The sequence below is a fragment of the Nematolebias whitei genome, chromosome 2, assembly GCF_014905685.2.
Source record: "Nematolebias whitei isolate Nwh7 chromosome 2, NemWhi1, whole genome shotgun sequence".
NCBI lineage: Eukaryota > Metazoa > Chordata > Actinopteri > Cyprinodontiformes > Rivulidae > Nematolebias > Nematolebias whitei.
In genome coordinates this window covers 27,273,720-27,298,114 of record NC_056499.1, presented here as the reverse complement: position 1 = coordinate 27,298,114, position 24,395 = coordinate 27,273,720, and the positions used below count along the sequence as shown (strand labels likewise).

Sequence of the window (24,395 nt, the reverse complement as noted above, 5' to 3'; positions counted from 1 at the left end):
TTCAAACTGTCCTTCATTAACATATCAATGAAGGAGGGGGTCCAGGCTACAACAACGCAGAAGAAAACAGAAGGTGACTTTCACATTCGGCGGTGTGCAAATCCCAAACTCAAGAACTACTTTCAGCATTTTACAAAACCTACTCATCCCTGAAAAACACAACAAGCTCAAGTCCTTTACCTGCTAATTCATCTGGTGGGAGAACTTTCCAGCAACAGCCAAAAAGTGGCCACGTGTGGCTGGCGAGTGTCACATCCCACCCAGATAGTGTACTCAGTTGGTTAGGATGTGGTGGGACTTAGCCCCCGCAGAGGCCTGGTGTGGTGAGGGATCTGAACCTGAACACTGACGGACAGTCCGTGGGGCATTCCAACGTTTCACAGCTGCCGCCCCGCTCACTGCAAACAGCAAGCTAAACACACACAGAGAGGACTCGAGTTAGTTTTCAACAATATAACACACTCCAAATTATGAGGCCATTTGTCTTTATGGGCTCAGACACGTTTGTCTTACTCCAAGATGAATGCTATTTTTTTAAAGTTTAACAAATTATGTTGAAATCACTTTAGCTACATGATTACACATAAATAAGTTTTTAACCTCAATATTCTGCAAATTATTAATTCCTGTACTTTGGGCATAAAACATTTAGATTTTATAAGCAATCTGAATATATTTACAGAGTTTGACTGTGCTCCTAGCTACGAACTTACTAAAGTGCTGCAGATATCACAGATTTTTATACACAGGGCAGCCATGTTGCATGTTGTGGTCAGAAAAAGAAAATTACATTTAGTTCCAACTAGGGATACATGATATTGAATTTTTGGCCGATATTCGATACGCCAATATGTTTAAACTTATTTGGCCGATAACCGATACCAATACCAATATTTTTTCCCCCTATACCTACTTACAGAGACTACATAGCTTTCTCTGCTGTGGAATTAAAGTACTACATTATTCTGCATGGTCTTTGTCAGTTTGACCTGTTACCAAATGCAGATGCCAAAAACGGGACTGAAATTGATGTAACACGTCAACTTGGATTATGTTTAATGTCAAATTTATTCATGACATTTACTCTAACACAATGACAACACTTGAACAGTGCAAATTTGTAAATTTTCATAAATCTAAACTCAACCTGTTCACAAGCGACAAGTGAAAAGCACATGAGTAGTAGTGCATTAACAGATATACTTGACAGTTTTTCTTAAATTAGAAAAATAACTTAAAACAGAAGCCTTTTATATCATTGAGCTATTTTGATGGAATGGTCGATGTCCGATATTTAACTTTATTGCGATCATTGGGGCCCTGTGATGGACTTGCGACCCGTCCAGGGTGTACCCCGCCCCTCGCACAGTGATTGCTGGACATGGGCACCGGCGACCCCCGTGACCCAAAATGGAATAAGCGGATAAAGATAATGAATGGATGGATGCGATCATTGGCCGATACGATACAGATATCATGCCGATAATACCGTGCATCCCTAGTTCTAAGTCTACTTTTCTTTTAGTTTTTGCCTTGAAACACAAACTTGGAAATTCTGATTTTATTCGGTCAAGAGAAAATTATTGGATAAAATTATCGGAAGTGTCCAAATTATAGTAGAATGTATCTTTAATAAAATATTAATATGTCTTGCTGCCATGAAAAGTGGGTGATCTTGTAATTGCACATGTGTGTTTGTTTGCCTGTATGAAAGCAACATTTTCATGAACCACTACATGGATTTTTATGAAACTCAGTGGAATCATTAAATGTTTTTACACTTATTAATTTTTAGTCAACCCAATTTAAGATGGCTGCCACAGCTAATCAGGCCTCACACAAAAATAGCAATACATTTGTCAATTTAATATGTATTGAGCAACAATGTGTTGTGGTGGTAGCTGGGAGTCATCTCCATCACAAAACTTGAGAGCTATCAAATCACACAAAACTGATGTTTAAAAGTGGCATGTTGCTTTCAATCACAAGATTTGCTTTCTTAAAACAAGTACGGGCATATAGAGTTACATTTCAGAAAAATCCTTCTGAACATGTCCCTGAGTAAGTTATGGCTACAACTGATAATATTCATGACAGATGATTGTTATTTACAGTAGCACCTCTGACACAAACGTCCAGTTTGGCTGAGAGCAGTGTGACTCTGCTCCTTCAGATTTTTAACATTTAAATTAAAACTCTAAAACTATCAAGAAAAGCAACTCAAATCATACTTCACCAAAAATGTTGTATGTTACAGACAAAAAAGAAAGAAAGAAATCCGAAGATGTGTTTGTGCGTCACTTTAAAATGTTCCAACCCAGGTTTTGCATATACAACTAAACTATGTTGTGTTCGTGTGGTAATAACTTCTGTAAATATTTCCTTTTCATATGAACTTTCATCTTGATTTTCAAACTTTTTTCACAACGTAACAATAATCTTGATGTTACAGTTTTTCATTGTTTTAGGCCATTTACTTAAAATACAACTACACTGAAAATGTACTGGAACCGCCTGCACTTTTAAAAAGAACTAACCATGAAGACATCTTTCATTTGTTGCTGCAAATATTGAACATCTGAGATGTATTTCTCAGATACATTTTTAGTATTACCCATCATTCAAAGTAAGCATGTGGCTATAGAAATGTCTGCACCTGGGATTTTGTGTCTGCGCCCCTTCAGGTCCTTGCATGTGAAATCAATTTAAAGGCCTGTGAGTGTTTGGTGCTTTAAAGCAGGGGGGCTCGTAAACGAAATACAAAAACGCTACCTGCAGCTTAGCCTGAAACGTAAACTCTTACGGTTACACTGCGACGATTCTCAGCGTTTTGTTGCTAACTTTTGCACAGTCTACGGTCACCAGACAGGCTTGGGCGTTGCTGCGACCCACTCTGAAACAGCTGCTGTTGGATCGGTGCCAGCTGGAGTGGCTGACTGCAGCGCGGTTTTATTAAAACAACTGCAGCAGGGTAAAAAGCCACATTCTTCATGAAAGTTGAGCAGCCTCAGGAGTTGTTGGTTCCCTTCAACCCCACCCCCCCAAAATTCATAATTCCCCAGGAATTTCTTGCTGAGAACAGGATATTGTCTGGGTTTTAGGTATCCACCAACCATCTTGGAGTTAAGCCCAGAAAATACTCTGAATTAGGACTTTGTGTGTAGATGTTACCAGTGGGAGAAATTCAGGGATATTAAATCACATCTTAATGTTAATGATACGTTTCTGTTTATACTGCACAGGCCCAATGTGTACTGATATGCACAGAACATGCAGTCACAGAGAGGAATTATCAAGTGCATGTGTCAGCTGTTGTAATTGCTGGTGTTTGTGTTTTAAGCGTCACTCTTTCCTTGCCTATGTCCAACTTTTACAAGGTAGGCTTTATGTGAGGACATAGTTGTGCAAAAACAACATCGAAGAGACTGGAAGCTCTGCAGGGTGGCCAACACAGCAAGAGGATGGCTCAGACTTTACCCGTGGAAAAACCTTCAATGAAAGGACATTTCATCGCAACTTTTGGCCATCTGATACTCCCTTAACCACCAACCACATTCCTCCACCAGCCCTCCATGTTGTTACTTTTTAAAATGACTAAAAGGGTTTTAATACCACATGATCGTGGCCAAAGAAATGGTTTACTCAACACAGCAGGGAGACTCACAGCTTCTGACAGAATCTGTTAGAGACTCTCGGTCCAGAGACACGTCCATCTGAGTCTCCTGCATCTGAAACATGAACATATGCAAAATATGACAAATATTTCAGGATACAAATCATTTACTTTTGTCTAAAATGATGGCACATGTTATTCCATTCTACATTCTTCTATCAAACTTTTCATGCAGTTTGAGGTTGTAGATGATTACTTTAAGAGCTCAATTTGTCTTACCTTAATATGCTTCTTGAGGTATTCAGCTCTGGTCATGAGGCTTTTTATCTGTTCAGAGACATAAATGTAATTTAACAATCCAAGAAAATGTTTATTATAGTCTAAAAATGTGTGAAATATCTAATTTCATTGTTTATTTTAGTTGTGTAGGTGTTTATATTGGTGGTTTTAGGTTTTTTTCCTTCATTGTTTTTAAAGGTCTAACCAGGAACTGTGTGTAAATTAGCTTCTTTTTTTTAGAAGGCCTGGTACTGTATGTACAACAGCTGCACTGATTGAACCAGTAACATTGTTTCTATGTGCTGTCCTTGATTTAAATAAAATAAATAAAAACATTATAATTTTATTAGGAAAGCAGGTTCACTGTAGCCCGCAGAGGGAACCGGAGTCTGTTTACAAAAGATTAAATCAAAGCGTAAAATCAAATGATCATGTTTGTTCAATACCACCAGCATACATGGCACACTGATGAGGTAATATAGTTATATATGTGGGGGTAAATTAAGTCCAGCCATCTGTGATGCTACAGTCTTAAGCAGCTTTCTGTGCAGGAGCAGAAGCTAAATATGGGTCCTCACCCCATAACTGAGGTTTTGTCATCATATCAGCTGGACACACTGCTGAGTCCTTGGTAGTATAGTAGTCAACTGTGCTTCTGGATGCTGCTTTCTGCCAAAATTCATAGAACAGAAATGGAAGGAGAAAACAACATGCAGACAACAGCGTGGTCCGGCCTGGTTCAGGTTGCCGCAGTGCTGGTCCGGACACGGGCCGAGGTGGTGGACGACATCCTGACCAGCCTTGCAGGCAGAGTGTCCTTCCTAGAGCGGGAGCATGCGCACAACAACCTGGAAGGGGTGGTGGGCTTTGTCATGCTGCAGAGTAGGTCAGCCGAACCGGAACCGAGCCCACAACTCCTTGTCTGCAGAGCTGGTGAGTACCCATATAAAATTTTGCAGTACTGTACAGTGCATATACCTATGCATATGTACTGTACCTCACAAGACACATGGAGCATGTGGAGGGGCATTAAGTTCATAATAGATTATAAAGGCAGGAGCGAACAATGCCCCAAAGACCCATCTCTGCTTGATGTCCTCAACAAGTTCTATGCACGCTTTGAAGACCTGAACAGACTACCTAGCACCAGATTCACCTCACCACTGGATAAAGAGCTTCTCAGCATGACCTCAGCAGAAGTAAGGAGTACTTTCAGGAGGATCAACTCTCACAAGGCAACTGGCCCAGACAACATCCCCAGGAAAGTGTTGAAAGAATGTGCCGATCAGCTCTGCGAGGTGCTGGCAGACATCTTTAACACCTCACTTACCCTGGTGACAGTTCCCGCTTGCCTGAAGGCGGCCACCATCATCCTAGTCCCAAAAAGCTCTACAGCGACTGGTTTGAATGTCTATCGGCCAGTGGCCCTCACCCCGATAGTCGCTAAATGCTTCGAAAAACTTGTCATGGCTCACAAAAACAACCTCAAACAACCATCAACATCAACGAGGACCCTCATCAGTATGCATACCACGAGAACCGATCAACAGAGGATGCCATCTCCTCTGTGTTGCACACTGCGCTCTACCACCTGGAGCAGAAAGACTCTTACGTCCATATGCTCTTTGTGGACTTCACATTCGCCTTCAACACCATGACCCCCAAAACCCTGATGGACAAACTACTCACACTAGGACTAAGCCCCTCTATTTGCAACTGGGTCCTAGACTTCTTAACAAACAGACCACAGTCAGTGAGGATCCATAACTTCTCCTCCTCCACCATAACCCTCAGCACTGGCTCTCCTCGGGGATGTGTGCTGAGCCCCCTCCTGTTCACTCTGCTCACGTATGATTGTGCAGCTACCCATCCAAGCTGTCATATTGTAAAGTTTGCAGACAATACTGTGGTGGTGGGATGCATCACAAACAATGATGAGTCCATCTACAGGCAGGGGGTGGAACACCTACAGGGCTGGTGCAAAGAGAATAATATTCACATCAATGTCAAGAAGACAAAGGAGATGATTGTAGACTTCATAAGGAACAAACACACCTACACCCTCCTGAACATAAGAGGATTTGTGGTGGAAGTGGTCTCCAGCTACAAGTACTTGGGTGTACACATGAATGACAACCTCAGCTGGGGCAACATCACCACCAGCCTGATCAAGAAAGCTCATCAGAGACTCTACTTCCTCAGACGGCTGAGACGAGCTGGTCTGGGAAGCTCAGTCCTCACCTCCTTCTACATGTGTGCAGTGGAGAGCATCCTGTGCTCCAGCATCAACATGTGGCATGGAGGCTGCACAGCTGCAGAAAGAAAAGCTTTGCAGAGAGTGGTGAAGGCTGCACAGAAGACTATTGGAGTTCGTCTCCCCACCATCACATACATCTACACCTCCAGATGCAGGAAGAGGGCCATCTGCATCATGAAGGACCACACTCACCCAGCACACACAGTTTTTGCCCCACTCCCCTCAGGCAGGAGATTAAGGAGCATTAAGTGTAGAACCACTAGACTGAAGAACAGCTTCTACCCTGAGGCTGTTAGACTCATGAATCTCTAACCAGAATAATCACTGTGAAAAAATCACATCATGTTGCTGCTGATCTGTTTCATGTTGCTGCTGATCTGTTTCATGTTGATGTGTTCATGTGTGCTCATCTGCTCACACAGACTCATGTTCGTGCTGCTGTTCGACGTGATGTTTTTATGCTACTAGTGCTTAATGTATTATTTAGCTGATGTTTTTCTTAGTTCATATCTTAGCTCTTATTACTGTTTTTCTTTTACACTTTATTGTTGGATGTAACTGGGACCCGCGTACATAATCTCGTTCCACATGTACCACGAGATGCGAATGACAAATAAACCTCTCTGACTCTGATGTTGTTAAAATTACGTACGTTTAAGAGTTTAGAACATTCTTAAGAACATTGCAAGAGTGTGGGAAGTGTTTTTAAAATATAAACATACTGTAAATACTAAAATAAATATAACGTCCCTACTTTGAGGTTTTTCACCCATCACGGGGGTGTCTGGAATGTTACCCCTACGATAATCACATATCAGATATCATGATATTCTTTTTTTCTAGAGATAATTGAAGGCTCCCATATACTCGGATGGATCTCAATCCGCGGAGTGTTCCATGTGTACTGGATTAGACTCGAAGCAGATGCCCACAAGGCATGTCCGCGCAAAGATAAATTTTTACGACCATGTACACGTACTCGGTGTCGCACAATAAACTGCCCGGCGACCGACTGTTTTGTATGTGACACCAACGTATTAAATTCCTCTTCTTCATCCCTGATCTGGTTTAATGGCCTTTTCTTTTTTTTTTTTTTGCCAAGAGGCAAGCAAGCTCTTCCTCCTCGTCCGTTGATGCCATGACTGAAATGGTGAGAAATGAAGGAATTTGTCACGAGAGAATTAAAATCAGGTCCAGCGTGGCTGCAGGAGGGTCTGGAGATTTCCTGGTGAGCCGGTCTGATGTCTGTTTTATTGTTGTTGTTTTTTTAGAACTTTTTATTAACAACATATAAACACAGAACACCACTGCCGCCGGCTCTTTTGTTTTTTTTTCCGACCTGTCAATCAATCCAGTAGGCGTGTCAGCAAACGACCAATCGGCGACCTCAATTTGTCCCGAAGGTAAACGCCCCTTGCCTGCGGAGCTGGCTGCAACCATTCAAGGTGTATGCTCGAGTATGACGTCTCAACCGTCTGCTGACAGTGCGCGCAGTTTCCACACGACTCACAGTCCACCCGAACCTGTGGGAGCCTTGAGGGACTACTGTAATCTGATTTCATTGTACATATTACACTTCAAAACACTCTTTGCACAATGCGGCTCGCCCTGTTTTGTGTATGTGAGCAAAAATCCAAACCGCCAAAGTTAACAACTCTGTGGGGGGATAATGTAATGTGCAAATCATACATAATTTAAACCAAATGTTGACAATAAATAAATAAATAAGAATTCCCCAGAAGGCCATTTTAATTCAGTCAAGGGAATCAAAAGGTTCCAGATTAAACAGAAAAATGACAGTATACAGTCCTCATCCATCAGCGTTGTGAGAACGGTTCATACGGTAAATGTGAGCATAGTATCTGCTGTCATTAGAAGCATCGCTCTCTGTGACAATCAGTTTTTGTTTTGTAGCCGTGAATGTTCTTGACTGTACCCAAAACCTGCCCACGCCACCGTCACAACAAAGTGAGCCTTTTCAAGTCTAACTGGAGCAACATCTGAAGACTGTAATAACAGGAGGCCGACACTGATTACTTCCATAATGTCCATTTAAACATACAGGCAGTAGTTGTACATAATTATTTTGACCGCAGTTTGTTAGAATCTGGCTGTGACCCAAATCATCCGAGGCCACAGAACTTTAATCCCAACTCTTCGAATCGCCAAGGACAATGGATGTGGCTGAGGTCTACATGGGTGACCGACAAGATGAAACTATGAGATAACTTCCAGTTCTCATGAACATTCACTAGACTGTAAAACACATCAGTTCAAAACAAGCTGTGAGAAACCAACACAAACAACGGCCACTTTAAAACAAGAAAGTGTGCTCTGTAGTAAGATATGAAGGCACACAGAGGCCAGCCATGTGTTTGCTGTTTGGGCTTCTCACATACACACATGCTTTCAATTTAACCCCCGCAACCCCCCCTCCCCACGCTGCATTAGATTATTACAACCGCATCTGAATTTACTTAAGGCAAGCACCCATAAAACTTCAAACAGGGAGGTCCATGAGGCCCGCTCAGTGCCCAACCCCCTGCTTGGGGTTTGTTGGTAAAATTGTGTTGTCTTTTGTTGGTAAAGCTGCAAAATAAACAACACAAGTAAAAAACACCAAACAGACTTCTTGATTATTAATTGACAAATTCGGCTAAATCTTTAAAATGTATCAAACTAAATTACTGTTAAAGCAGTTGTGTTTCAAATCTCGCATGTATTCATTATTAATATCTATAGAAGGGTAAGTGCTGGGGCTCCGACTGTGTTCAACTTGATTTCATCTTTTCTGATTTATCACAAGCACACGTTTTATGGAAAAATAGAGCCTTTAAAGTTTTCTTCATTTTAAGTTTCAGATTTATTCAGTTATTTTCCTCTTTCAGTATTACTCGACCAAAAATTGTCCACATAATTAAAATACAAAGTTTTTGAAAAGCCTTTCCTGTATTTTTTTTACAGCAATGTTCCAGCTCAACCAGGCGTCTACTACAAGGTTGACTGCTGGAATGCTGAGCTGACGGATGCTCTTTTGACATATCTGTACAGTAATTCTCATTCACAGCAGTTTTTGGCTCGTTGATTACACGTCTGACAAAAGTCCTTCATTCCCGGTTACTAATTTTGACTGGGCAGCCAAATATAGGAAGTAAGTCGGTGGTTTATTCCTCTGCTGAAGACTGACAGATAGTGATGTGCCTCAGAGCAATTTAAATGCTTCAGAAAAAAAGAAAAATCTCAGTGACCTTTCCCAAATCTCTTCTTTTGCACAGTCTTTTCTCACAGAACTGCACATAGTTCTACTGGGATAACGACTACAGGAAACTTTACATTATTCCTAAACACTTGTTTTGTGTGTTTGAACCATACAACTGCAGCTCAAGGACCTGCTTCAGTAACAGATTCACTACAAACCATGTTGTCTGTCTATACAGAGGAATGGCCTCATAACTTTGTTCAACTCAATTCAGTTCAGTTTATTTATATAGCGCCAAGTCGCAACAGAAGTCATCACTGAACAGAAATATTCATATACAGTATATAAACGTAAAACATTTGATTGTTATATATGATGATTGTTTTGGACGGATGGGCCCTATTTGTATGTATGTATGTATGTATGTTTTATTTATTCATTTCATTTCATCCAAACAACAAATATAATACAATTTAAAGAAAAGAAAAAAGATATACAATCACAGAATGAGTTAAAAGCCTGTTAATGAGATTCCAACAGGAGGTTGGCTTGAAACACAGCAATGAAGGCTACTTATAGGACAGAACTGGTTGGAAGGCCGTAGACTGAGGAAGTCCTCTGGATGGGAGACAAAGAATTTCTCACTTAAAGAAACTGGTCATGACACGATGACCATTCTTGTTATCTAGCTGGATGATTTATATTTAAAAAAGTTTGTAAGCTCAAAGTAAGTTAATAACATTAATTATCTGAAGAAAAGACTGCTTTGAGTTTAACTTAATTGCAGACTCATCTTGAGCAAGCATGAAGGCAGTAGTGGAAAGGAAAAACTCCCTCATGAGGAAGAAACTTTTAGTAGAACCAGGCTCAGGACAAGCAGCCACCAGCTTCAACCAGCTGGGTTTGAGAGGAATAGATACACAATGGCAAGTCAAGAATCACATGTCAAGATAGAAATAGTAAAAAATGAAAACTTTTCAATTTTAACAAATAATTTAAGGAAATTGGGTCAATTTGTCCTCCAGTAGTCTGTCTATAGCAGCATAACAAGCCAACCTTAACTATAGGATTTATCAACAATCAATGGTAACTCCAGTTAAGACTCTGGCAGCAGCATTTTGGATCAACTGAAGACGTTTTAAAGAAATATTTGGACACCCAGATAATAAACCATTGTAATAGTCCAGTCTAGACGTGACAAATGCATGAACCAGTTTTTCTGCATCATAAGATGTTTCTAATTTTAGTGATATTACGCAGGTGGAAGAAGGCGGTCCTAGTAACGTTTTTAATGTGGGGGATAAAATACATGTCCTGATCAAAAATAACACCAAGATCTTTATCATTAGAACTCCAAAGAACTCCATAAAGCACGCCGACTTGTGTGAATTAAACTAAAGAATCAGGACACAACATTACCAGGGTGTATAGTTGTCCTTATGTGTGTTTTTATTAATGAAACAAGGTGATTTAAACAGATTTACTGATCCTAGTGTTGCTGCTTAAAGAAAGTAGTCCAATAAAAATCTATATGCTGCACATTTTAATAATATTATAATTTTTAATAAATTTAACACTTTTAGACCTAATCATTGTGAACAATTCAACTAGTGAGGCAACAAGAAACTGAATGTTTCAAGTTGACTTTAGGAAAAAAGTCTGAAAGTTTATTTTTTTCATATGTTGTACCTTAAGAGTGTAGCGTTAGATTCTCGCAGGATTCATGAAAAAGTCCCAAAATTAATAATCCTAGACTTCAAGCTAATTTTTGTGAATGAACCCCCAATGTTCTCACCAATCACCATCCTAAAGCTTTCTCATTTTTCATGATATGCTTTGTAAAATGGATGAAGCTCACTTGTAACTGATTAAATGAATAAAACTGCTGATAAAATCTTGGTTACGATAAATGTTTGAAGCTCTAACATTTTTTTTGTTTTACACTAGGAAAAAGGTGCAAGTCCATTCTGCAAACTTGGGAGCATATTATTATAGATTTAGCATGTAATCTTTATTATTATCCATTATTAAAGAAATCTTTGTGTCCCACAGATAAAAGATAAATATGACTACCAACTCTATTCTGGGCACATTTTGTAATTTTCACTCATTTCTGGGAGCGATAGGACTCTGGCTTCACCGGAGACATCCAGACTTTGTCTACCTTCAGGTGGATTATTATGGATGGTGAACTCTGTTATTTTTGGCTTCAACCCAAATCATACATGTGACTACCGGTACTGTAAGAAATAAGTAAAGGATCATGTGATGATTATGTGTGAGCCCACTGATTCTAGTGTGAGCAGGAACTTTTCCTCAGCTACTCACCTCGCTGTGGAGCAACTTTTTCCTGCAACCCTGGGGCTCGGCTGGCTCGCAGAGATAGAGAGAAAGGGAATAAAACAACACAAAAATAATGAAAAGAAAGGAGGAGCCTGTACCTAATCACACTGTTCAAGAAGCTACAAGATTGGATTCTGCTAGCGTGCAGACTGGGGGCTGGAGAGTGGAAATTGCTCTAATCTAGGTCATTGTTTTCACAGTCAGATGTGCTGGAGGGCAGAGCGAGAGAAGAGGAAGGCTCTGTGGCAATGAGGCACACTGGGAATCTGTGCAGCATAAAAGCTTTTGACTAAACAAAGAACCAATGTTTTCTCCCAACAGTCGCCAAGTTGGTATCTGCTATGCCACACAACACAGCTCCCTGTCAATGAAACAAGGCTGCATGGGATGGTTTTAGCTTTTAGCTAAACCAGAACACCACTACTGATCCACAAGTCAAACAGATGAGCTCCTATTCAAAACTCTGATTTAATCTTGCACTTTTTTTAATTTTGTATTTTTATACAGAACGCCTACAATCCATCAAGTCCAGTTCCACCTACATGAGAGCAAAGCACTTGTCTTTTAAAGAGACAATAGTTTTTATTTGCCTGCAGGGTTCAGTAACACATAAATGAAATATTGTGTCTGAATGGGAAGCAGATGGCAGCGCTCTCGCACCACACACAGGGTGCTGGAACCGGGTCTCATCCCAGCTCAAAGCCACATCTGGATCACTCTATTCCACCTCTTCCATTAGGCTAATCTTCCAGATGAGCTCATGAACCCGGTCTAATGGACACCAGACCTCAGAGAGAGTCACTAAAGTCTGTTCAGTTTCTCCTCCATCTGTACTGAGCATCTTTACGTTCTACGAATCGTTCCCTTTACTGTCTCTGATGTCTCTGTCCAAAGTCATTCTTTGGGAGTCTTTTTGTTTGCAGTTGAGTCCTAAAAGAACATCACCATATCTTTGTTGACCCCGTCACCCCCTTTTTTCCAAAGGTTTTCTCTTAGCACTACTTTGTCTGTTCTTGAGTGTTGCTTTAATCGGAGGCATAAAAGAAGAATTCTGACTTCCTCTTTAAACTCGATCTCTAAGTTCAAATGAAAAACAGGTTGTGGGAATAAAAAATGGCTTCAGTTTTGTTTAAATTTACCAAACTATCGCAGTGGCCTTGGACAGTCCCTGACTTAAATACAGCTAAGAAGACTGCCTTGAATAGTAGCAAAGTAAGAAAATTTCTTAAACTACTTAATAGTTACATCAAACCATGAATGAAATAAAAACAAGGAAGTGATCTACCTGCTAGAGCTAACAGGAGCTCTCCTAAGGACTGTTGGTACATATCCAGAGCTTCTTGCTCATCTGATCCGCCCTCCTCCTAGAACAGAAAGCTAAAGTAAGTACACAAAGCAACTCAACTAGGTTACAAAATAATCAGGTCAGCATTATTTTTATTCTATCATTCAACTAACTCAGTACTGATGCCACAAAATGTTTTTATTCCTTCCTGTTGATTCTTTAAAGGTTAGGACTATGAACAAAAGAAACAAAAATGTACAGTAAAATGATTAAAAGCCGGCAGAACATGCAATTTATTTGCTTTTGTATACCCCAGTAAGAGGATATCTAACCTTAGCGATCGCTGTAGATGCTTTCTCCAAGGCAGCTAGGAGGCGTGGTTGGTCTCGAGACATTTCTGTCATAAAGACAAAATAGAAGTCTTTTTGGTTCAAAGGTTGTCTCAATGCATTCAGTGAAACTTATGAGATAGTTTGTCATTAGTGTATTATTTGATGATGACACTGTTGTAAACATTGTGGTTTTTCAAAGTGCATCAAAAAGCCACAGTTTTAAAACGGTCTCTGTGCCTCAAACGGCTTCGATCAGTTGGGGTACGGACACTTCGGTCATGTTCTTCACTTTTGCCACCAGATGGTTTCCTGTCCTGCAGGTTTTCTTTCATTCAACCTTTATTTATACAGGTTAGTCTCATTGAGACACGAGGACTCATTTACAAGAGAGACATGTTTTAAACAAAGAACACAGATGAGGTATAAATAACAATAGACAATCATTTAAAAAGCATATAAAATGAAAAAGTAAATAGAAGAAATTATATTAAAAAAGAAACACAACAAAAAGAGCTACTTTATAAAGCGATGTAAAATAGTAAAAACGGGAACATGTCTGCATTGGTTTTTGCCATGAACTTAGAAGTTGTTTAAAATCCCTAAGAGAGGTCAAGGTCGAGAGCTTCAGATTTTTTTGCAAGATATTCCAGGAAACAGGAGCGGAGTAGGAGAAGGCCCTTTTGCCTAGTTCAGTTCTCACTGAGGGAACACTGCAGGTAATAATGTCCTGGGAGCGCACGCTGTAGCTGCACTCACGCAGAGACATGTAGGAGGAGATGTATGAAGGCAACAGACCAAGAAGTGATTTAAAGATGAAAAAGTACCAGTGAGAGAGTCTGTGTGAAGTTAATGATGAACAGTTAACCAGTGAATACAGGGTGCAGTGGTGGGTATGATAATCACAGCCAGTTATGAATCTTAGTGCACCATGATAGACAGCATCCAACATCTGCAGGGTTCTTGTAGGAGTGTTCATGTAAATACCGGTCATGTCACAATAATCAGTGGTAATCAAAGTCACAGTTACAAGGTGTTTCCTAGCATTCAGAGTTAGACAGATCTGTTTCTGAAAAAGAAACCCAGTTTAACTTTCAGTTTCTTTACAAAGTTTTCAACATGAGCCTTAAAAGAGAGATGCGAGTCGACCAAGATTCCCAAATATTTGTAAGAAATCGACAAACTCGATAGGAAACACCATTCGAAGATAAAATATAAAGAATGACTGCTGGTACAGACTTCCTGTTTGAAAACAACATCCCTTTGGTTTTGTCTGCTTTTAGCTCCAGTTTGAGACAGAACAAATCTGACTGTAAAAGCTGGAAAACCTTAGCAACTGTTTTAGCTCAACAATAAACAACTGTATCATCAGCATAGAAATGTAAGGATGCATCAGGGATGATCTGGCCTACATTACCTACATAGATTGTGAAGAGGGTGGGTCCTAAGACAGAACCTTGTGGTACACTGTTGTTAACAGATAACTGGAAGAAGTAACATTATGTTGAACACATTGCCTCCGATCCGAGAGATAGTTAGTGAGCCAACCAATAATCAGATCTGAGAAACCAATTTCTGAGAGCTTATGACACAAGACGTTATGATCCACAGAGTCAAAAGTTTTAGACAGGTCTAAGAAAAGTGCAGCACAATAATCCTTAACATCCAGTGCTTCAACAACATTAAGAACCTTCAGTGAAGCAGTTGTTGTGCTGTGTTGTTTCCTTAACCCAGACTGATGGAGAGGTAAGATGTTAAATATGTCCAAATATTTCTTTACTTGGGAGTTTACCAATTTTTCTAAAACCTTAGCAAGGTTGCACAGAAACATCTTTATATGTTGGGCTTGTTCAAGACAACAGCACACGACAAACTGATTTACAACAAGGTCACCGTTGTTGCTATAAAAAGTAAGCACCTGGTCTTGTTTTCCTATAGGTCAAGTGTGAACTAAACACAACAGGAAAGTGAGAATCAAGATCAAGTCAGGAGGATGGATAACAGTTGCATGTCGTGACTTCGTTTCTGCTCAGACTTGGATTCTTTACCTCGGAGAACATCTCGGGAGGTCCGGGCTTCCTCGAAGCTTTGCCTGTTGTCTAAAGCAAGAAGGGCTTTCAGCTCCTCAGCTCTGGACACGTACTGTCTGACCTGTGGGAAATACGTTGGACAATAATTTATTTAAACAACACTCATATAAGCTTCTCTTTCCAGGCAGCATGCTATCCATAAAAGGCCAATTAATTCCAAAATAAAATCACTGAGGATCTTTGAAATAGTTTTTCGTATTCTAAATCGATTTACAACCTAGTTGTTTTTATTTTGTTTCTTTATACCATTTTCTTTTATTTGTTCTTTTCAATTTGTATGCTTTTATGATTGTCTACTGTTGTCTTACTGTTGTCATCACTCTTTGTTAAAATCAGGTCTCTCTTGTAAATGAGTCCCTGAGGCTCAATGGGATTAACCTGCTCAGTGGGATTCAACCTAACCAGATTAACCTAAAAATTGCATGAAAAAAAAAAAGATTAAATAAATGACGAAACTGAAGAATAATCTAAATGTAAATACGAGCAGTGTTTTCAGGCCCACCTTCTGCCTGAGAGCATCTTTACGTTGTCGATCGGTCTCGTCTGGGGAGGAAAAAGAAATACTCTGACTTTACTGTCAGCAACTTCTCTTTTGTTTTAGCAAAGTCAGAGGATTGTTGAAGGTTGAAGATTGTTGATGTACAGGATATGAGAGTAGTAGTTCTTACAGTAAATAGCAGGGACAAAGTACTCAAGGGCACTGCAGTAGAGAGAAAGAGCAGCAGACCGCTCCCCCTCTTGGTCCTTCTGAACAGCCTGCAGAACCAGCTCTTTCTTTAAAAACAGACAAAAGTAGCATCAGTGACTGCACCTGCGACACAGGTATGTAAAAAAAAAAACCTAATTATCCTCTTACTGCTTTCACTATACTGTCTGCGCTCGGCATGTGCTCCAAATCAACAAAAGGGTGAGCGAAGAACTCGGCGAAGGTGATCCGGGCCTCTGGATTTCTCTCAAGCAGCCTCAGCAGAAGATCCCTGCAGTCCTTGGAGACTCTGGCCCCGTGAGGGAGCTGAGACACAAAGCACAACCTTTTTTCCGTTCCACTCGATCCACAGGACGATACGAGGAAGAAAAAAAGGGCAGCGCATTGTTTGTGCAAACCCTCGAGTCTCACATCATTACTGCGTGTCAAAAGATGACCTTTAAACTCCCTGTGAATCGGTGGGTAATGGACCATGAGCTAATGCAATCCATTACGTCAGAGCCTGATGTTTGACATGGAGCTATTCTGAAAGTACTCCATCATGAAAGGTACATGCAGGGTGAGCTGTGCCAGTTGTAAATAACGCACCATTTTCTGTGTTTACCTGGAAATTTTGAAACTTTACTTTTCACTTCCAGCCTTATTTTACTGATTGGTGCAATGATGTACCTCGATGGATCAGACTTAAAGCAACAGATAATATTTTGAATCGTTACACTGAGCTTGACTTGCTTCATCTACAAACTTTTATCAAATGTTGGAAGAAATTTTTAAACCAGCCTTTTTTCAGAAGAGTGAACACTTTGCCAGACATCCTCAAGTAGGACACTACACCATCTAGTGGTTTACAGTAAATTAAATCTAAGAAGAAAAAATGTTAAAGGCTTCAGAAAACCTGTCTTGATTTCAGAGTCAGGGAATCATTTAGTGAATTCAGTTCAACTTAACTGACTTTATAGCCAGATGCTCTGATTATTTGTGCATATCTGGAATGAATAAATTCATGTTCATTTAACAAATAACCTGTTCATTCTCTTAATATACTGTATATACCAGATATATAATATACCAGAATAAATCATCATCTTATACAAGTTTTACAATTTCTATTCAATAAAAGAGGAGTACTTTGTATGTGTGTGGGATCCTACTGTTCTGTTACAGCCTTCAGTGTGATAAAAGATTTTTGAAGAATGGCTGACGGAAGCTAATTTACTGCTGATCTCTTACCTCGATGGGTTGATTACTTCGAATCTTCTCTTCCAGTTCAGCATATGACTTTGATGCGAATGGTGCTCGTCCAAACAGCGCCTCTGTGAGCACAAAATGAGATTACAGAAATTCATTGTTCAAAACAAACAAGTGATCATTTGAAGATGTCATTATTGTTGTTCCTTCATGTGCTCAAGTCTGCAGGGGTCGCCACAGTGAGAAAACTCAACTGAACGATCTGGTACCGTATTTTCCGCCGTAAACGTCGCTCCGCCCTATAAGTCGCTCCGCCCTATAAGTCGCATTAGTCCAAATAAGGGCTGAGTACCGAACTTCGTTTTTTTGTTGTTGTTTTTTTTAATGGTACAGACCGAACTGCTTCAGTCAGTGTATGGATCAAAATATGCCTTTTCTTTCGGTGTCAAGATTCGGTGATAGGCTGTAACATTACACGTGGTTTCAAACATGTAAAGTTACAGCCGATGCCAGTGCTGCAACTTGCAGAGCAGGGAAAAACAGGAAAAACACAAACGTTGTTCACATGGTTTCTAAAGCAAGCCTTAATATGCATCGCCTGACCGTGCACAAAATTTGACAGCGTAAAGTTGCTCCATGTTTGACTGGAAGAAGAAAGGACTGCAGTCATCCTCCTCTCAGTGTTAAAGTCGGCCTGTGGGTGTTAGAGCCTGAATGGCCTGATTCGCATCCTTACATTTCTATGCTGATGACACAGTTGTTTATTGTTGAGCTAAAACAGTCAATAAGGCTTTCCAGCTTTTGCAATCCACTTTTGACATCATCCAGTCAGATTTGTTCAGCCTCAAACTTGTCTTAAATGCCGACAAAACCAAAGGGATGTTTTTTTTTTTAAAGAGGAAGTCGGTCCCAGCAGTTCTTCCTCCGATTTTATCCTCAAATGGTGTCCCCATTGAGTTTGTTGATTCCTATAAATATTTGGGTATCTTGGTCGACTCGCATCTCTCTTTTAAGCTCCATGTGGAAAACCTAGTAAAGAAACTGAAAGTTAAACTGGGTTTCTTTTTCAGAAACAGATCATGTCTAACCCTGAATGCTAGGAAACACCTTGTATCTGTGACCTTCCTTCCCTCCATTGATTACGGTGACATTATTTACATGAACACTCCTACAAGAACCCTGCAGATGTTGGATGCTGTCTATCATGGTGCACTAAGATTCATAACTGGCTGTGATTATCGTACCCACCATTGCACCCTGTATTCACTGGTTAACTGGACATCATTAACTTCACGCAGACTCTCTCACTGGTACATTTTCATCTTTAAATCACTTCTTGGTCTGCTGCCTTCATACATCTCCTCCTACATGTCTCTGTGTGAGTGCAGCTACAGAGTGCGCTCTCAGGACATTATTACCTGCAGTGTTCCCTCAATGAGGACTGAACTTGGCAAAAGGACCTTCTCCTACTCCGCTCCTGTTACCTGGAATATCTTGCAAAAAGACCTGAAGCTCTCGACCTTGACCTCTCTAAGTGGCTTCAAACATCTGTAAAATTCCTGACAAAAACCAATACAGACATCATGTTCCTGTTTTTAGTTTTCTACAATAGTCTTATAATTTAGCTGTTTTTCCTACTTTTTTTGTCATCTTATTTGTATTAAAATAATAATCATCTGTATGCCTTTTTATAACTGTCTATTGTTGTCATTGTTGTCATCATTCTTTGATGAAATCAGGTCTCTCTTGTAAATGATTCCTCGAGGCTCAATGGGATTTACCTGTCTAAAGCAAAGGTTGAATGAATGAATGAATGATTTCAAAATCTCCACGACTGGACTCCGCTTCGCACCGAGGACGGAGCTGTGTCTGGGATTTCAGCTGGTAACTTTACGTTTGTTAACGTTACTGCAGCTTAATATGAGCATTGTGGTGAGTTAAACTAGAATACATGTAACGCTAACTTTAAGATATTAGTGTGTAAATTTATTTTATCTATGTAGCTAGCTAAACTCAGAAGCTAACTAAAGATTGACAGTAACAGATGAAGCTTAGCTTGTAAAAATGTGCTCATCCATCCAGTCAGCTGCTTAAACAGTTCACTAATGTTCACCGTTTGTTCATTTTCTCCTCACAGGAGCCTCTGACTCTGACGTGAGGACAGAGACTGATAAAAGAAAAGTGAGGTGGAGGCCACAGGACAGCCACAAACTTTGTTGTTAAAAGTTTGCCGTCTTTTCTACAGTGGAGCTGCACGGTGGAGGTAAGTTAAGCTGTAAAGGATTTTGTTGACAGTTAAGCTTTTAATTCTCAGCCTAGATAATGTTTTTTGAGCAATAATAACACAACCATGTTATTGATGTTTTGTGTTCTCATGTCAATTAGGGAGATGATCAGAGCACTCAAGCCCAGAGAACAATAGAGAAGATTCAGGCAGAGACACAGAGGTGCAGAAGTCTGCATCAACTCTAACCTCAGTGAATCCAGTGACCTGCTGGTGGAATGTGACGGACAATATGTCAGTGATATCAAACTGACAACCATTCATTCAACCTTTATTTAGACAGGTAAATCCCATTGGGCCTCGAGGACTCATTTACAAGAGAGACCTGATTTCAACAAAGAATGATGACAACAATGGACAACAGCAACAACAATAGACAGTCATAAAAAAGCATACAGATTATTATTGTTTTTGTTTTTTTTTACAAATAAGATGGCAAAAACAGTAACAAAAAACAGCTAGATTCTAAGGCGAATGCAGAAAACTAAAAGCAGGAACATGTCTGCATTGGTCCCTGCAAGGAGTCCAACAGATTCTTAAAGCCACTTAGAGAGGTCAAGGCCGAGAGCTTCAAATCTTTTTGTAAGATATTCCAGGAAACAGGAGCGGAGTAGGAGAAGGCCCTTTTGCCAAGTTCAGTTCGCAATGAGGGAACACTGCAGGTAATAATGTCCTGAGAGCGCACGCTGTAGCTGCACTCACGCAGAGAAATGTAGGAGGAGATGTATGAAGGCAGCAGGTATCTGTGTGTGCAACAATCATCATCTACACCCTCAGAGTGAACATTTTCTACTGCTGGAGACACCATCAGCCAGGAGTGGGCTTGTTTGTGTCCAGAGAAAGCAGACATGTTGATGTTTCTGATGAAAAACTGTTAAGTGAAAAGGTCCTCAGTGTGTAGCAGTGAACATTAGACACTGACATGTCACTGGTTTGCAACTGTTCTTTTGAACTGGAAATTATTTGTTTATTTTTGTGTAAGAAAACTGCTTGGAATGGAAAAATACCAAAGTTAAAAAAATGAAACTGATTTGTACTGTAATGTGTAACGTAATTTTCTTCTTGTTAGAATTGATGTTAATTATAAAACTGGTACCGAAAAAGTACCGTCCAGGAGCCGACACCGAAGTGAAGGTACCGGTATCTAATTTTTTTGAAAGGTACCCAGCCCTGGTCCAAATATGTCTAATAAAGTGGAAAAATACATAAATATTTTGCTTCCCCATATACATCACATCTATTATGCGTCACTGCTGACAACCAGGAAATGTGTGGGAAAATCAATTGGCTGCCAAATTGCGGCCGCTGGGGCGTGCACGGGAGAACTATAACAAGAATTTAACAAGATTAACACTTAAAAACAATTATTTGTTTGCTCAAAATTATAGTAAAAGGTGTGTCTCAGTCTAACTTTTCCTTAATGCACTTTGACGGTCAAATCAGACACATTTCAAAAGCCGATATGTGGAAGTAAGGTAACTCTAAATCGTCCCTTGGTGTGAGAGACCCCTGCAACCCATAAAGGAACAAGCAGGTAAAGATAACAGATGGATGTTTATTACTGAATGATTTTTGCTGAAAGCTGCTGAAGAAGTCGAAAACAGGCTGAAAAGGTTTCAAACAGTTAATACGAGTTGAATTTGAACTGCTAACATTTGTTGAAAGCAGGAAAGTAAAAGTAGAAAATAGATGAAAAACTGCAGAAATGTGTAGAAAAAGCTGAACAGAGCAGTAATGTAGCAAAAAATGAGCAGAATAAGCTGAAATAGGCAAAGAGAAGCTGGAAAAAAAATCTGAAATAAGCAAAAAAATAAATAAATAAATAAAATAAGTACAGGTAGCTGAAATGAAAAAGAGAAAAGAAAAAAAGCTGAATGCTGGTGAAGATTCTCAGTCATACAGGTCATGGTCAACACCCCCCCCCCCCCCCAAAAAAAAAAAAGAATACAAAACTAGAAGTCATGTTTTTATTTTAATTACCGTACTTTTTTATTTTTAAGAAAAGTAAAACTGAAATTTTTGAAAAAAGGCTGAAATGAGAATAAAAATGACCTTTTTAAGAAAAATTCAAAAAAAGGCAGAAATACAAAAAAATCAAAACATATCAAAATAAAAAGGCTCAAATTAACAGAAAAACACCTAAAAAAGTAGCTAAAAAAAGAAACTAAAAATCTGAGTTTAGCTGAAAGAAGCTGAACCCCTCACAAAAAAAAAAAAAGCTTAAATTACTAAGAAAAATGTGAAAGGAGCAAAACAGCTGAAAAAAAACTTAAATGAGCAGAAAGAAGCTGAAATTTGCACTATGTGGCTGAAAAAAGCTGAACCAGAACAAAAGCTGAAATGCGCAGCTTTTACTGTTCATTTCAGCAGACAGAGAACCACCAATTTTCAAATAATAAAAATTGCACAAATACCCAAAGTCAAAGCAGGAATGTCCTGAATGAGCTAAACATTTTGATATTTGAATAGTTAAAATAACACAAAATGTGCAGAACGAGTTACATGCTGAAAACAAATGGAAGAAAAATGGATTTGAATAGTATGAGTGCGTTTTAAGCACCGACACATAAAGTCACCATTAGTACATAAAACCAGAGGATGCAAACAGCTGGATGGAGTGGCTGGATTCAAAGTTCTGAACATAGAAATTATTTACATAAACCATCAAAATAATACAAAGAGCACTGTTAGGTTTAAATAAGACATTTTATGCATTTAATTAGAATTTCTTTGTCCCTGTTTGCTTTTGTGACTGACGGTGAAAAGAGCTGCACCCATTTAATGTGTGGCTTTAGAGTGCCACTGCAGTATTATGGTTTTATTACTGTACTAATATCACAATAAGAGGCTTCGACTGGGCCGACATTATATGATTAATGGTTCAATTTTGTTCTAAGCCACTGAGCGCGCTCTTCAAGCCTGCAGGTCCACACGGCTGATTATTCTTTTAATTCTGAAAAGGTGGCCATGTCAGGATGTTATTAATCACTACTGAAAAGGACCCCTACTGCACAGCAAAAGACCTGTGTGTGAGTGTTAGTGTGTGTGTTTGTTACCTTTCTCTAATATACACCAACTTGTCAGGACCCAATGATACTGTGAGCCCAAAACACGGTCCTCATATGTTCAGCACAATATTTGAGTTAGGGGTTAGGTTTAGTGTGTGTGTTGCCAGATAGGGTGAAGAAGTAGTTGGCTACATTCAAGAGATGAAAAGTCAAACAGCACTCACCATACAGAATGACTCCTACCGACCACAGATCCACCCTGGAGTCATACTGACGTCGACACACCATCTCAGGAGCCATGTAAAGAGGAGAGCCCCTCAGGACACTCTGCTCATCCCAGGGTGACATGTACTGGGCAAAACCAAAATCTGACAGCAAATCAAAACACAAACGGTGTGTTATCTCACACTGATTCAGGACGGCACACTGTTAATGATACTTAAGTTCACAATGTTTGTCTTTTGTGATCTTTTTCCTCGAGGTGGGAATGAGCTCACCTGCAAGTTTGAGGACTGAGCCGCTGAGCAAAATATTCTGGGGCTTCAAGTCCAGGTGGGAAATATTTTGTCCATTAAGATACTGAAGAGCGCAGGCTGTTCGCAGATAAATATACAGTTACACACAAAACATAATGTGTTCCTGCAACACAACTCTGAAATAAGTGGAAAATGATGGATGGATGGAAATATTTTAAACAAACAAACAAATGGTTAGAAAAGCAAAACATATTTCATCATCTGATGGAACTTAACATAAACAATATTTGCAAATATATTTCAAAGAGGGAAACGTCACCTATCTGCTGCAGGAAGCGCCGGGCCACGCTCTCGGGTAAAATCCTGCGGCTGCGGATGAAGCGAGACAGATCTCCACCAGAACACCATTCCAGGATCAGGTAAATGTTTTCAGAATCCCACTAACAAAATGAATTTGGCACTTTTAAAAATAAGCCCAAGACTGATCTTTTTGTGCTACAATGCAAATTATTTTCTTATATCTTTGATCAAGACAGTGACAAATATAATGCGTTCTTTTACAAGTAAAAACCTGAAAGTCTTTCAGCTGGACGATATGAGGGTGATGAGCAGCCTTTAGGATTTCAATCTCTGTAAGCAGGTTTTCTGTGGACGCCTTGTTTAGGGTCTTCTTCCCAACGACTTTCACTGCTACAACTTCTCGACTGTTCCCCTGCAGCGTCACAGCGGAGAACATGTCCACTGTTCATGAATCTGTCAGGTCAAGACAACTTCCTCTACCCCTTCATGAACTCACCTTCCTGTAGGCTTTGTAGACTGTAGCATAAGTGCCACTGCCCAGCCTCTCTGTGAGGATGAAGTCTGCAAGTTTTGGAGGAGCGAAACTAGAAGTTGAAGCCATGCTGACAGAAACATTAGACTCCCAGGGAGGTCTTTGCTGAAGTGTATTTATCTGCTGCTGATAATCAATACAGTCCTCATCTTAAGGCTTATTTTCTGGGAGAGGCTGGAATGAACATGAGTCATCAAATTAATCATATTCTTAACACTCCGCTTTAAATTATTGGTATTTGTGTTTGTTGATCATTTACAGAACTGAAAGAAGAAAATGGATGCTCACAGGGCCACACCTCCTCTTTAGCTCTTAACAGCAGCTGTTTTATATTTATAAAACATACAGCGTTTCAGACAAGCTAGTGAATTACTTTAAAGAGCCAGTTTTAAGCCTCGACATCAGTAATAGCAGTTAAGTACACATGTTTTCGTGTAAAATCTTGCATACTTTCAACTTTTTATAGTTTATAGCTATTAAATAGCTAATTAATAGCTAGCTAACAC

At 39.7% G+C, this 24,395-nt stretch overlaps 1 protein-coding gene across 2 annotated transcripts; it reads right to left on the bottom strand.

Moving 5' to 3' along the window:
* Nucleotides 1–252: 252 nt before the first annotated feature.
* On the bottom strand, nt 253–23,958 carry ulk3 (unc-51 like kinase 3). 2 transcript variants are annotated; one of them, XM_037691092.1, is made up of 16 exons: nt 23,854–23,958; nt 23,629–23,769; nt 23,377–23,497; nt 23,079–23,174; nt 22,806–22,949; nt 17,332–17,414; nt 16,252–16,407; nt 16,064–16,169; nt 15,898–15,938; nt 15,354–15,456; nt 13,309–13,373; nt 12,977–13,055; nt 11,677–11,717; nt 3,893–3,940; nt 3,665–3,728; nt 253–412 (listed from the first exon to the last, which is right to left on the bottom strand). In XM_037691092.1, exons 1-16 carry the CDS (start codon nt 23,956–23,958, stop codon nt 396–398), a joined length of 1,410 nt encoding a protein of 469 aa, XP_037547020.1. In that variant the 3' UTR covers nt 253–395. The 2 variants fall into 2 exon arrangements, with proteins under 2 accessions (XP_037547020.1, XP_037547012.1); XM_037691084.1 differs by lacking the exon at nt 253–412 and having other exon boundaries at nt 3,639–3,728.
* Between the last annotated feature and the right edge of the window lie 437 nt (nt 23,959–24,395).

Bases quoted from the DNA above. Each gene is read 5' to 3' on its own strand.
- ulk3 (XM_037691084.1), bottom strand. From the start codon at position 23,958: ATGGCTTCAACTTCTAGTTTCGCTCCTCCAAAACTTGCAGACTTCATC. The intron at 15,939-16,063 runs GTAAGAACTACT...TTTCCTCCCCAG, and splicing joins CTTTGTCCCTGCTATTTACT to ACGAGACCGATCGACAACGT. The intron at 3,729-3,892 runs GTAAGACAAATT...TTCATGTTTCAG, and splicing joins ACCTCAAGAAGCATATTAAG to ATGCAGGAGACTCAGATGGA.